The sequence below is a fragment of the Solea solea genome, chromosome 6 (assembly GCF_958295425.1).
Source record: "Solea solea chromosome 6, fSolSol10.1, whole genome shotgun sequence".
NCBI classification, from domain to species: Eukaryota; Metazoa; Chordata; class Actinopteri; order Pleuronectiformes; family Soleidae; genus Solea; species Solea solea.
The window spans coordinates 25,723,647-25,738,696 of record NC_081139.1 but is presented as its reverse complement, the minus strand read 5'-3'; the positions used below and the strand labels follow the sequence as shown (position 1 = coordinate 25,738,696).

At 40.8% G+C, this 15,050-nt stretch overlaps 1 protein-coding gene across 3 annotated transcripts in view; it reads left to right on the top strand.

The window, feature by feature from the left end:
- Positions 1-15,050, top strand: part of ptpra (protein tyrosine phosphatase receptor type A) — a 35,479-nt gene that overhangs the window by 10,714 nt on the left and 9,715 nt on the right. For 2 of the 3 annotated variants that reach the window (XM_058631321.1, XM_058631320.1), the window contains exons 2-11: positions 5,085-5,131; positions 5,705-5,783; positions 5,879-6,292; positions 11,339-11,438; positions 12,226-12,299; positions 12,909-13,045; positions 14,248-14,338; positions 14,494-14,570; positions 14,660-14,696; positions 14,824-14,921. In XM_058631321.1, coding sequence (XP_058487304.1) covers positions 5,111-5,131; positions 5,705-5,783; positions 5,879-6,292; positions 11,339-11,438; positions 12,226-12,299; positions 12,909-13,045; positions 14,248-14,338; positions 14,494-14,570; positions 14,660-14,696; positions 14,824-14,921 — 1,128 coding nt within the window. In that variant the 5' untranslated portion in view covers positions 5,085-5,110. The remainder of the gene's footprint in view (positions 1-5,084; positions 5,132-5,704; positions 5,784-5,878; positions 6,293-11,338; positions 11,439-12,225; positions 12,300-12,908; positions 13,046-14,247; positions 14,339-14,493; positions 14,571-14,659; positions 14,697-14,823; positions 14,922-15,050) is intronic. The other variant, XM_058631322.1, reaches the window with a different exon arrangement.

The following is a 15,050-nucleotide window of genomic DNA, read 5'->3' as shown; positions in this document are numbered from 1 at the left end:
TGTGTGTTTTTATGTGGAAACTTGGGCTGTGTTTAAGTGCTTGTCCACACAAGTCTCTGTGAATCTGTGTTACTTTTATCTTTAATCTCTACGCGGAGCCCTGAAATGCTATTTTTTGAAAAGGGTCCCAGAGTGGGAAGATCTTAAAACCTCTCCCATGCGTTTTCATGAAGTCAACCAATACACTACTTTGGGGGAAATGATGATGTCATAGTTCCATTTTTCTTATGCTTGCATTCACTGTAGCTTACATCTGCCATCGTCGTCTTCTTCTTGTGTTTGGAGATAGTTTGGTCTTTTTGCTTTATGACTGTTATTTTCGCCCTGGCTTTCTTCCTGTTTCTGTGATTGTGTACATTGTAATGTATACATATTTGAATAAAGCTTTGCTTAGAACTTGCACACTGGGCACATGCTTCATGTCTTGTTCTGACTTTTTGGTGTAGCACTGTTAGAGACAGGTACCGTCGACGCCTACGAAATATAGCCTTTACTGTGACATTATTTTACATGTTATATGGCCTTACCAAGTCATCTTGGCCCTAACCCTAACCTCGCTTCTTCTCCATGCCTAACCCTAAACCCTGGTGTTTCTTGTACGTGATATACTTGGAAGCCGTCTCTTCTTCCATTTTTCTGAGATTTCTCTCAAAATCCTCCTGTTGCAGTGAAAACTTCGGGACTTCTAGCTTTGGGAATTGTTGCCGGCACCGGCTTTTCATTGGCAGCCGGCCCTCAGCATGTCACTTCCGGCCCACAGCCCTCCAGAAAATCCTCAACCATGGCTTACCTCCTCGTCCCTGTAGTTCGCTATGATTTGGATGAGTAGAGCATAGAACAGCAGTGGATAGAATGTGCCATAGACGATACTACGATCTCTCCGTTTTGGCAGATCGTAGGGACTTTCAAATCCTTCACGATCTAATATCGTCAAAGTATTTCAATACATTACAGTCTATCTTGTCATCAGCCCTGTATTTGGATGTCTATCATATCACCAGATTCTTGCCAGTACACAGCCCTGGTCATCTCGTTGTGTGTGTGTGTGAAAGAATTGCATCTGTCCATGCTCATCTGATGATAGGGGCTCAGAGCGGACAGCTGAAGCAAAAGCTGAGGCGAAAAAGCTAAAAGTGGCACAAATGGAAGCATTAAATGAAGGATTCCCTTCACCCACTCCCTCGTCTCAGAAAAGAATCCCACACGTTTACACAGACACACTCGCAGGAAGGCTGCTGCTTCTCAGGAGGCTCAAACACATTAAGGTGCATCTCTGGAGAGTCGCAGTGTCAGTGCTGCACAGTCTCCAGGAAGAACGCTCGCTCCCGGGCTCCAGCAGCATCTGTGAGGTTCTGGCTAGCAACAGCACCGCCTCGTATCAGTTACACCAACACAGTGACACGTCACCAAGCCTCCCTGGATGGCATGCAGAAATCAATGAGTCATGCTTCATTAAGAAAAATATACCATTAGTATCCTTTGTCTATCGCACCCCTTTTAGCCGAATTAACCCAGTGTTACACTAATTCACCCTAAACAGAATTGCAGGAGTAGGGCTATTTCAGCTCAGTCACTACTTTTAATGAGAAGTGAGTGAGGAGGAATTGAGGTAGGAGTGTGTATGATTTTTTGGGATAACAATGAATTCATAAAGAGGTTCATAATAAGAAATGACAGGGGTGGAAAAAGCACTTTGATTTATGACGGAAAAATGTAGGTGCAGGTCGCCACAGTCCGGCGTGCTGTTAATACACGTATGGATCAATAATTTTGGCCTTATCTTGTTGTGTAAGTGTGTAAAACAAACATGAGTGCAAAGTTATTAAATAGGACCAGTTATTCTTTAAGCAAAAGTGTCAAACATTTACTGAATGCAGCCTTTAAAATGTGACGATTGGCTACTTGCATGGGTCGCTCTGTATGTGGCAGTAAATGGAATAGATTTCTGGCTGTTCAGTCTAAAAAGCATCTTGAAGACGGAGCTTTAAATAATAAAAATAATAAGATAATTCAGTTTTTTCCATATGATGTTAGGCAGTGAAAAAATTAACCAAGTCCAGCTGTAGCAGAAGGGCATGAAGGAGCAATCGATGGCACAGCGCGGAGAGTTGTGCAGCAGAGTCAGAATGTTTGACTGCGATAAACCCGCTGTCAACATTACTGTGGATGAAGCAAAGGCGATGCAGGAAAGATGCAGATTCATCCAATTCATGGGCAGCAAACCAGACACATTTGGCATCAAATTCTGGCTCGCTGCCGATACTTAATACACGGTGAACGGCGCACCATACCTGTGGAAGAGACGAGAGACGGAGTCGTCATGCCGTGCCGCCCAGAGTCGCGAAGTCTGTGGAAAATGAGTTTCTACTTCTCACTTGTTTGATAACATCAGTAAAAACGTTCCCGTGGAGTAAATGGTCTCAATCGCTATCGTCAGGTCGTCTTCGCTAGAACATGATGTCAGTTATGTAAATCATTTTTGACATTTTGAGAAAGATGTATGATATATGGGTGGACGCCACTTTCCAGCAAATGGCAAAACGAGAGTTCAGATTCTGACGGGTGACGTCACGACTGCTTGCCACTCGGTGTGCCTTCAGTGTTGGGAACCATCTTGACACACAGATGCTCTTACTTACTGAAACATGCTTGCGGGGATGGGGACACAAAAACAGATTTTTAGTCGCTTAATAAAATCTATGTCTAAGAATAAATGTACTAGTCGACTAATTATCAGCCCAGCATTGGTAACGATGACCGGTACTGGTGTTTTATTTCTACAATCATCAATATTAAGTTATTAAGTCCAGTAAGGGAGTCCCTTACTGCTTATTAGAATCCTTCAGCAAGTGTCCAAAAAAATAAAAGGCTGTGCCATTATTTGTTGCTCCTAGCTCATAAGAGGGCAGTTTCAGAATTTGGGGACATTTTAAAATGTTAAAAGCTGTCGTACTGATGAACATGAAAGGTCAACAGTCAGTCAATTTATTGATTACTAAATTAATTGGCAACTATTTTAATAATCAACAAGTTGTTTGAGGTTTTTTTTTAAATACTTGAAACTAGTTGACAAAGAAATCATCAGAACTGGAACATAAGACATGAGAGAACATCATTATTTTCTGGACCAAACAAGTACTCGTTCAGTCAAGAAACTAAACAGATCAACCGATTATGAAAATAATCATTAGTTGTCATCAGCTTCTTTCAGTCACACAAGAGTAAACTGAGTGTCAAACAAAAATAGAGGCATTGTGATGATGAGACTACCATCTAATATTTGTGTTTGATAGAGAGAAGGATAGCAATTGGATTTCAAGGTTAATAGACTTGCTCATTATGCCGTTCTGTGCTAAAGCCAGAGTGAATGTAACTAATCCAGTGAAAGAGCTCAGTTCGAAACAGCAGAAGAAGATTGGCTCTACTACAGCTTTCACCGCCCAATTCATCCTCTGCACACTAATGTGATAATCTGTGATGTAAAGCATCAGTTTCTGTGCGGTAGCCCCTGCAGTGTTTGGATCAGGGTCAGTGCTCAAGCCAGACGGGCTGGATTATTCCAGGGTCAGGAACAAGGGATTAGGTCCTGATATTATTACACCTCAATCAGGAAGACACCAGCCTCGGCCTGTGGAGATAATAGCGTCAGTCATCCAGCCTGCATCATGCTTCCTGTCATCAGAAACCTCTGGTAGCTCATCCTCATATCATTGACTAAAGAGTGTCCTAAATGCTGATTCACTGTCACTGCAGGATTTAAATGTGACACTAATTCTGTTTTGGTCATGCTCTGGGCGATGAATACACACACACACACACACACACACACCAGATAACTGACGAGCATAACACATTTTTGTGATGAAACTCTTTGAAGGAGTTTAAAACATTTTCAGTGGTCAAAAGAATGTTCCAGTTTCCAGAGCCTGAGGCAATGTCTTATAATACCTTTGCAAAATACTCCATGTCCCAAAGATATGCTTCTCACAGTCATGAAAAAACAGAAAAGTCTTCCCTTTTGGAGAAGCTGAGACGAGATAAATGAACACTTTATACCGTATTACATCATAAACTATCTATGAGATCTGAGCACTGGTAGTCCTCAAACCATCATATTAAAGTGTGAGTTCAGGCTTTTTAAAGTGTGATTTTTAGCAGGTACTGACTGCACTGTTCCCATTTCTAAAAGAAGCGTTCGTCACTTGATCATTTTCACAGACAGCCTTTTCTCTCTGGAAACTGAACGTTCTAAAGCGCTCACATATCCACACCAAAGTCCATGGAGAAAATCACTGATTGTGCTGTGCAGGGACGCGTGAGCTGCTGGTCATTTCATGTGGAAGAGTGAGTGGTTTACAAAGTTAAGTCAAAGTCTTATTAAAGTTAAGTTAAAGTCTCTTATGGTGAGATCAAATGGCTTGCATCCCTGCTTCAGCTGGGTTTACAGTGGGAGCGATCCGTCGCGTCTCAAACTTGTTTATGGTTCACTCCATTTACGTCAGAACGGGGAGTGACGTCGGTCCTAGTTCACCGCACTACAGTTGAGAAGTCTGTGATGACAAAAGTCTGTTTTCATGACATCATGCTTGTGCAACCGTGTTTTCCTAGCATGTGACCTTGTGATGACACCTTATTCCAGGCTCACCGGACAACATCACAGACTCTGTGATGCTCTGTTGACCTTCTCCATTTCTCGCAAGAAAGTAGAAAAATACAGTTGCACAAGCAGGATTTCATGAAAACAGACATTTTCCATTACAAAGTTGGAAATGCATCTTGGGCTAGCTATTGTTAGCGGTATTTTGCACTAGGGTTCTCAAAATTGGCCCAAAATTCATGTTGCCTGTGGTGGAATGGCTAAGCTATCTGTAGCTTACACAGCTTGCGTAACACTTTATCTCGATGTTCCGCATTTTTGCCTTCGACTGACCAAAATCCCAAGTATTTCCAAACGGGGCTTTTGAGGTTGCTTGGAGTCCAAACCTCTGGACTCTGACCGTTCTGCCATGTGACTTTGTCTCTGCTGCTGTTTGTTAGCTTGATGCTGATCCTCTGATTCTAAATATCTTCTCTTTTACTTCTAGGATCACGCTGTGCGAATGAGTGACTGATGCCAACTTCGCTTCTTCAGGTACTTTACACTCATTATACATCAAGTATTCCTGTTTACTTTCAGGTTGAAGAGTGTTACCTACCTAAATACAGTGCTTAACACATTTGTTAGACCACCTGTCATTGAAACATGAAAACATAACTATTTTAGCAGACTAAAAATTGTATTATTGTTATTTATTTGACAAATTACAAACTGAATTCACGTTTTTATACCCACATGTGAGCTGCCTCGCTGGGCGTCTCTGAGAAGTCACACATGAATCAAGCAATTTGACTTTATTATTTTTTACATTATTATATTTTACATTATTATTTCTTAATCAAGAAATAATAATGTGCTTTACTATTTGGTCTGTTTTACAGTCAATTAGAAAAATATAATTTTGGTTAAAGAGCATCTACATACAGGTGTATACAAAAACAAAGGATTTTGATAATTATCAGTGCTGTTCATTTAGGGCAGCTATGGCTTTGTGTGGTGGTCTAATGCATTAGTGAAGCACTGCATATTGTCTTAGTGATATTTTGGCAACTATTTGCAGTTTTTGTTGTTTCAAACTAATGTCCCTGTTGTGTTTTGTTTGTGTAGGGCAGAATGGGTGTGTGTCCCTTGCTCCTGCTGCTCGCTCTAGCCCTCGGGGCCTCGGCCCAGGACGCCCCCGTCACAGGTACCAAGTTCATCATCACAACCTCGTTTTATACTTACTTTACTGTGGAAATGTGTACAAGTCATTCCATTCAATTGGTTTCCTTTTCCCCCCAGGACCTCCAAATATTACTTCTGTACCTGTCGCGTCTTTACTCAATGTGACAGTCGCACACGTACCGGCCCCCCCAGATCCACCCACAACACTCCCCTCCGCACTCATCCCTACAACAACATTAACAACAACCACCACAGCCTCAAGTCCAGCTGAAGGTGAGGACACGCAACCCATCGGTCCCGATGACACTGTCAGGGTGTTACCTGTCCCCCCTCCCCCACCTGCAGCCCCAACCGATGCCCCTCAGGCTCCACCGAGCACCGAGCCTCACCCTCCTCCCACTGAGGTGGAGGGAGACAACACCACAGCCCCTGTTCCAGAAACCCCAACGCCAGACGAGGATATATACACCCCGGAGGCAGAGACCACCACAGAGCCTGGGACGGAGTTCACTTCAGACACCAGCCCACACGGTGAGTGTCGATGCCTGTGCTGAGTAAAAGGAGACAAGTGCTGTCCCCTGCTGTGGAAACGATCGTTTAAGGCCCAATCTTCTGAGGTCTATCTCCGGCCATTGCCTGATTTTGAAAAATGCCCAGAAGTGGGCTGAGAGCTGATTAAGGGGGAGAGTGGGGAGCAGGGCAGGGGGCGTAGCCTGGATGTCATACATACTGTATGATGATAATCAAAGATGCTGTAAACTGGAAAAAGCTGTGGTGTGTACACTGTTTATTTGACATCATCAGACTTATATGTAAAAACAGGTCAGCACATTTTAAATACACTGCCTGGCCAAAAAAAAAGTCGCCACCTTAAAAAAAGGGTCACATGGTTGGACCGCCTTTAGCTTTGATTACTCACTCATTCACTGTGGCATTGTTTCCATAAGCTACTGCAATGTCACAAGATTTATTTCCGTCCAGTGTTGCATTCTTTTTTCACCAAGATCTTGCATTGTTTCTGGGAGAGTCCGGCCACTGAGCAAAGCCTTCTCCAGCACATCCCAAAGATTCTCAATGGGGTTAAGGTCTGGACTCTGTGGTGGTCACACAATCCATGTGTGAAAATGATGTCTCATGATCCCTGAACCACTCTTTCACAATTTGAGCCTGATGAATCCTGGCATTGTCATCTTGGAATATGCCCATGTCATCAGGGAAGAAAAAAATGCATTGATGGAATAATCTGGTCATTCATTATATTCAGGTTGTCAGCTGACCTCATTCTTTGGGCACATAACGTTGCTGAACCTAGACCTGACCAACTGCAGCAACCCCTTACCTATTTGACTTTTATTTTGGCCAGGCAGTGTATTTCCACAGTTTTATTGAACATACAATATGTTGCTTTTACATAAGTCAGGGGTTTTGTATACAGTCTACGCCGACATCTGCCCCACGAAATGCTAATGGTGGATGAATAAATAACTAATATCTGCTTTGTCCTTAAAAAAATGTAAAAGGAAAACACCCCATTGCCTAGATCTCTTCCCATTTCCCATGAAGTTTTCATATCATACGGTTCCCTGACCGCACTTTGGTTTGAAATAAGATTTTTCTGGGCTTTTTATGGCCTTTTATGAATGTTTTACTAATATAAAACTCCATGAATTAAAAATATAGAATATAAAGATCTATAAATACCTATGTCCATGTCTCGCGGTGTCCAGTGGACCCTTTTTACAGGTGTCTCTTTTACTATTGTGCTCAATGGGAAAATTGCTTTTTGGGCCGCATGAGTATTTCTGGTTGCAGTACCATGAGTGGCCACTGCAAATGACGGCAGAGGGGGCGGCGCTCTATCCAGTTCTTCTAATACTGTACATCCATGGTCAAGCCTCTCCATCGCTCACACCGAGCTTCAAGCCTTGGAGAGAGAAAGACGACGAAGTGCCAGCTTTGGCGTTTATAAAAGGGGGAGGAGTCTGGGACAATGAGTCTCTCTCTATCTCCATCTGTCACTAACAAATTAACAATTAGACTTAAAAACATCATATTTATTCTTGTGAAAACAACAGCCTGAGATCTGACATGTGGTCACAGGAGAAGCATTCAGGGCGCATTTAATGCCTGATCTGAACACATGCATTTAATCCAGTTCACTTGTGATTGGATCACTTTGGACAGATGTTAATATCATGTCTAAATGGGGCCTGATTGACACAAATGTACCAAATGAGGCAGGTTCCACCTTGTCTAAATAATAAATTAATATTTCAGACAGTTAGACTGGAATTATCCTGACATATATGCTGTGTTGTGAGAGATTTGAGTCTCTGTAACATCCTTGAAGGTGAAACATGACTCCCCAACCCTTTTCTTTAGCATCAATTATTTATATACCATGATTATGGGGAAATGTGCAGATCATATCAAATGCCACTCACTCATTGATTTAGAAAAATGTTTTATTAATTATCAAGTGTATTAACAGCAATGCATGTTGCCAATCATTTTGGAGTTCAAATCTGATTCTGGTTTAAAACCAAGAGCGTGTATGTAGAGCTGAAGCAATAACTCGATGAATCCATTATTAATCCATTACTAGATTAATCGTCAACTATCTTGTTTATCGATTGATCGATTTGAAGCTTTTTTTTCCATCATTAAATCTAGATTTGTGATTGTTTTAGCTTCTTAAATGTGAATATTTGCTGGTTTCTTTGCTCCATAAAACAAAGAAATCATTTAAAACTGAATCATTTTGGTTTGTGGACAAAAACAAGACATTTGAGAGCATCCTCATTTCCACTGATCAACATTATTCAGCATTTTCTGACATTTTATGCACCAAACGATGACTCAATTAATCGTGACAATAATGGTCACTTGCAGCTCTAAGTGTATGTTCTGTGGTTGGTTCTGTGAAGCAAACACCAACATGCAACAGTGCTACACTATATGGTATTTCTATTATATAACATCAGCACTGGGTTTGTAGGTGTTATGTAATTGCTCAGTCGTCTCCCTCTGGCTGTCTGAGGCCCTTGTGTGCATCGTCTGTGAGCAGCAGTTCTAGATGACATTACATCAGTCCGGCTGGTGTCACGTCCACATGATGCCCTCGGCTTGTTGTGTCCGTGAATGTGCATCTTGTCTGAGGAAGAGCACTGAAAACACCGCAGTAAAACACAGCATATGGCACATGAATCTTTATTTATATAGCAACTTTTAATATAAGATAAAAGGAACATGTATAACATTTTTTGTATTCCACAAATGTATACAATATTATAAATATGACAATTATCAATGCAACAGCCATTAAATTCAGTAAAGGTCGTTTACTAGATACTTTTTGTAAAGATACAATATCACGATATTCAAAATCCATATCTTGTCTCATGTCACCACCAAGATATAATATCCATATGTTGCCCTGGGTAAAATAGACAAAGACAGAATAACAGACGAGTGTGGAGAATAAAATCAAAGCCTAGTTCAGTGAGAATACAGGTTAAAAGAGTGTTCGTGTCACACACACACGACAGCAGCCACCAAAGCCTTTTTGTGCTCATGGCAGCAGGTGAAGGTCACCAGGACAGGAAATTGGTCAGCCATTGTCATCTTCAGGACGCATCGCAACCGAGAGATAACTTGGCCCATGTAATATTTAGTTTTTCATGTCAAGCCTAAGTGAACACACAATCTTTTCGCACCAGTCGGTCGCGCCACGTCAGTCCCACAGACGGCATTTAACATTTATACATTCAATAATTCATATGGAATTCACAGCAAACCTCTTAAATGTTTAAGTGTTTTCTACCATCACTCTTAGCTGCCGTCATCTCAGGTATAAGCACACGTAGAAGGCGAAGGTCGACCCTCTGGGTTAAACTGTGATTTATCTGCTCACTTCAAACGCCGGCCTGCGGGTGCACTCTCCATTTGTGTTCTTTTTTACTCGGAAGGCCACTGAAATATTAACATGGACAACCATTATGGAAATGGAAAGAAACGGGCTTGCTGTTGAAAGAGACACATGGTCACGTTTCCTCTTCTGTCATTCAAACATTTGGACGAGACAGTTTTTATCAACTGTGGTTGTACGCTGCCACCTTTTCACAGTGGCCGTTTATTGTTGGTTGTCTTGGCAAGTTGGTCAGGTCTAGGTTCAGAGGTCAGCTGACAACCTGAATATACTGAATGACCACATTATTCCATCAATGGATTTTTTTCTTCCCTGATGGCGCAGGCATGTTCCAAGATGACAATGCCAGGATTCATCAGACTTAAATTGTGAAAGAGTGGTTCTGGGAGCATGAGACATCATTATCACCACCGAATTCAGACCTTAACCACGTTGAGAATCTTTGGGATGTGCTGGAGAAGGCTCTGCGCAGTGGTCTGACTCTCCCATCATCAATACACCATCTTAAATCTCGATGCATTGTTTCGATAAGCTCTAAAATGATAACGATACAAAAAGGATATGCTGTTTTATTATGATATAATTAGATATAATTAGCTTTATTATTGTTGCATATTGAAATATTGAAACTCGTTCTTCATATTATTTAAACAGGGTTTACTTCTGATGAATCTACATTTGTGGACTAAAAATAAGCAAGAAGCGTTCAGGTTCAAACCTGTGTTTGTATAACTGCTTCATGTCGATAAATCGATTATTATTATTATCATTATTATTATTATTATTATTATTAATATTAATAATAATAATAATAATAATAATAATAATAAAAATAATAAGAAGAATAATAATAAGAATAAGAATCATTTTGTAAATTATATTCCAGGTTAGTAACATTGTAGCACGGAATGAACAGATTTAAGGGAAATGATAGTTTGTGTCTGCTGTGATGCAGCTCCATTTCCTCCAGTGGGTAGTTGTTAGCACTGTTGCCTCACAGCAAGAAGGTGCTTGGTTAGATTCCCGTGTGTGGAGTTTGCATGTTCTCCCCGTGTCTGTGTGTGTTTCCTCTCACCATCACACGTTAGAATGTTGGACATGTTTGACATGTCGGGTCAGGTCGGTGCGCTCAGTCTCAGCAGCTCTGATCTACCCTCCATCATATTGACAACAAAGAGGATTTCCCTTTCACCTCCTTTATATTTATTCTATTTTCTTTATTATTCCATGATTTCAGAAAATGGCAAAACAAAGTGTAGCTGCAGCAGTTAATGAATTAGTAATTAACTATTTTGATACATTTCATGTTATATTTTCCTGTTATTTAGTTTCCTAATTGCTCCTCTGTGATAGTAAAGTGTATGTGTTAAAGTTTGTTTACAAAAACCTTTACACAAATTAAAGTTTTTCACCATTTTCTGACATACGCATGTTAAGGACAAAATATCTAATTGAACAATCAAGAAAACAGTTGTCAGATTAAACAATAATCCTAATAATCTTTAGTTACAGCACTAACCTAGAGATATTGTTCTTAGGGAGATTTTTTGTTTTTCTGAAAATCACAAAAAAAAACTTTAATTATACTTTTATTAATTTTTGATACACATGATACCCATTTTAAACTTTTCCTTTTGTCTTCACTGCAGACAATGACCCGTCTGATGACATGCCAATCATAGCTGTGATGGTGGCCCTGTCCTCCCTGCTGGTCATCATCTTCATCATCATCATCCTCTACATGCTGAGGTTGGTGATAATCGGTTGACTGTTACTGTGTGTGAGACCTGTGATCAAGAACATGTGGGAGAAAGTCTGTGTGTGTCTGTGTATCAATGTGTGTGTGTCTGTGTATTAACTCATTGGCTGCCATTGACTGCTATAGTGTTTGTGTGTCATTTTATTAATGTCTTTGTGTATTAATGTGTTTGTGGGTCATTGTATTAATGTCTTTGTGTATTAATGTGTTTGTGTGTCATTGTATTAATGTCTTTGTGTGTGTTTGTGTAATAATGTGTTTGTGTGTCATTGTATTAATGTGTTTGTGTGTCTCTGTGTATTAATGTGTTTGTGTGTCATTGTATTAATGTCTTTGTGTAATAATGTGTTTGTGTGTCATTGTATTAATGTGTTTGTGTGTCTCTGTGTATTAATGTGTGTGTGTGTGTCTTTGTGTGTTTATGTGTTTGTGTGTCATTGTATTAATGTGTTTGTGTGTCTCTGTGTATTAATGTGTGTGTGTGTGTCTTTGTGTGTTTATGTGTTTGTGTGTCATTGTATTAATGTGTTTGTGTGTCTCTGTGTATTAATGTGTGTGTGTGTGTCTTTGTGTGTTTATGTGTTTGTGTGTCATTGTAATAATGTGTTTTTGTGTCTTTGTGTATTAATGTGTTTGTGTGTCATTATATTAATGTGTTTGTGTGTCTTTGTGTATTAATGTGTTTTTGTCTTTGTTTATTAATGTGTTTGTGTGTCTGTGTATCAATGTGTTTGTGTGTCTTTGTGTATTAATATTCACTTTGATGTTGACGGACAGGTTTAAGAAGTACAAGCAGGCAGGAAGCCATTCCAACTCCTTCAGACTGACCAATGGGAGATCAGATGATACAGGTAAGTGTGTGTGTGTGTGTGTGTGTCGTATTTGTGACTTTGTGAGGACCAAAAATCATATAAACCATACGGAGTGAGGACATTTTGGCTGGTCCTCACAAGGCGTTTTGGGGATTAAGACCTGGTTTTAGGGTTAGTATTGGGTTTAGGTTGAGATTAGGCACTTAGTTGTGATAGTTAGGGTAGGGGACTAGGGAATGCATTATGTCTATGAGTGTTCTCACTATGAATGAAGTGTGTGTGTGTTTTAGATGCGAGTGCAGATTCACAGAACACCCATTTATTTGATTATAACAGAAAATATGCACAGCCAGCTTGACCAGACTTGTTCCACCGACTCCTCTGACTTGATTGATCTTGCTCTCTGAACTGATAATGTATCACTGGATGACTGTGAGCAGCAGGCTTTTGTTCACTGTGATTACCTAACCCACAGTGCTGCAGTTAGCTTCCTCCTATGTCACAGAATTGTGTCACATCGCCCTCTGGTGGGCATTGTAACAAAAGACAGCATTAGTGATAACTGATGTCGCCCTGTTACACTTTGTATCTCACTCCCTCTCTCCCCCTCTCTCTCTCCTTCTCCTCCCTTCCTGCTCCTTGTCACAGAACTCCAGAGTGTCCCGCTATTGGCCCGCTCACCCAGCACAAACAGGAAGTATCCGCCCCTTGTTGTTGATAAGCTTGAGGAGGAGATGAACCGCCGCATGGCTGATGACAACAAACTCTTCAGGGAGGAGTTTAATGTATGACACACTGGAGTACACACCACATCCCAAAATAACTGTTATTATTATGTGATCATCTTATAACCTCAGATAACCTGATCTGCACCTGCTGTGTCCTAAGGGGGTTTTCAGCAGGGGATGGGGGACAAATGAGCAGAGTTTAATGGTCAACTAACTAGAGGGAAAAGTGACTAAAAGTAATGAGGTTTGGCTGAATGGTTAGAGCAGCTGGTCATTACTTTAAATCACTATTTGCTTCATGTCTCTCAACACAGTTCCTATCCTATTCTAGCTAACCGTGAATAAGCATTTGCAATGTACACTAGAATGAATCTGTGCGAGCCCCTGCACCACCATGTGGCCCCACTTGACTTATAGAAGTCATTAAGGGGCCTAATGCCGCGCTCACAAATGCTTGTTTGTCTCCGTGTGCAGAGGTGGGTAGTAACGCGCTACATTTACTCTGTTACAAATACTTGAGTACCTTTTTGGAGTAGTTTTATTGCAACATACTTTTACTTTTACTCGAGTATATATTTGAAGAAAGAACAGTACTTTTACGCCGTTCCATTTGGCTAAGTGACGGTTGTTACTTTATTTTTTAATACCTTTTTATTTTTAAAGATATCTATTTCTCTCCCTGTTGGCTATGGCTGACAAAATCTTGCCAATTAATTGCAGCTAATTGAGTCACATGACAAGTGTTGTCATGTGACTCGGTGCCGCGGCACCAGCTGTTAGCCGTTCAGCTGTTAGTCGCCGATCGGCGGCTCGTTGTTTACTGTGTCCGAGGCTCTGGTCTCCGGTTTCTTGTACTTGAGTAGTCTTTTCACTGCATACTTTTTTACTCTTACTCGAGTAATTATTTTCATGAGTACTTTTTTTTTCTACTTGAGCAATTATGTCTTAAAGTAACAGTACTTTTACTTAAAGTAATTGGCTACTCTACCCACCACTGTCTGTGTGCCACTGTGTGCAGGCTGTACCCTGCCTATTGTCACTCTTGCAATAGACATGAAGGAGAGTCTATACTAAACTTGCACTAAAGTTGCACTAAAATAGAAGTTGCTTTTCTGATTTTCTGTTTAATGACTTATTGATGCAGCAGCTCCACACAAAGTAAACGTGGGCTGGTTTGTATTCGACACACAGCAGATCTGAAGATGAGTGATATGATTGTGTCTGCTCTCCTCCCCTGTCTTGTATTTTCCTTTGTTCAGGCACTGCCAGTCTGCCCCATTCAGGCATCATGTGACGCCGCTTCCAAAGAAGAGAATAAAGAAAAGAACCGATACGTCAACATCCTGCCATGTAAGCAACGCCACAGCACTGTGGCAGAAACCAGTGTATATGTGTGTTCTAGCCTGCTAATTCAAGCGTGTATAATAAGTATAAATATAGTTCACTGACTCGTGGTTTTTGCTATTTGTAATGTACCATGTGTTCTCTCTGGTTCTCTCTCTCAGACGATCATTCCAGGGTGCATCTCTCATCTCTGGAGGGAGTCCCTGACTCGGACTTCATCAACGCCTCCTTTATAAATGTTAGTATAAGTGCAGCAGCTTTTCTAATAAAACAAACAGCTCTGCTCTCAATGTGTCCAAATCATCTTTATATCTCTTTGTCTTGTAGGGTTACCAAGAGAAGAATAAGTTTATTGCAGCCCAAGGTAAGATCTGTGCCTGCCTGCACTGGAGCAGGTGATAATGGGCTGTGTTGGTCATCGTCTCAACTTAATCAACACGTATTTGAATATTAGTTTCAACATATTATGTCCCTTTGATATTTTTGATCAGGGCCAAAGGAGGAGACGGTAAATGACTACTGGCGGATGATCTGGGAGCAAAACACAGCTACTATTGTCATGGTGACCAACCTGAAGGAGAGGAAAGAGGTAGGAGAGAGAAGAATTATGTTTATACTTGTGGGAATCACAGGGGAGAGGAGGAGGAAATGTGGTGTTCCGTTACAAACCAGGCTATCTTCTAAGTTGTTTAACATTATTTCGATGTAAATACCTGGA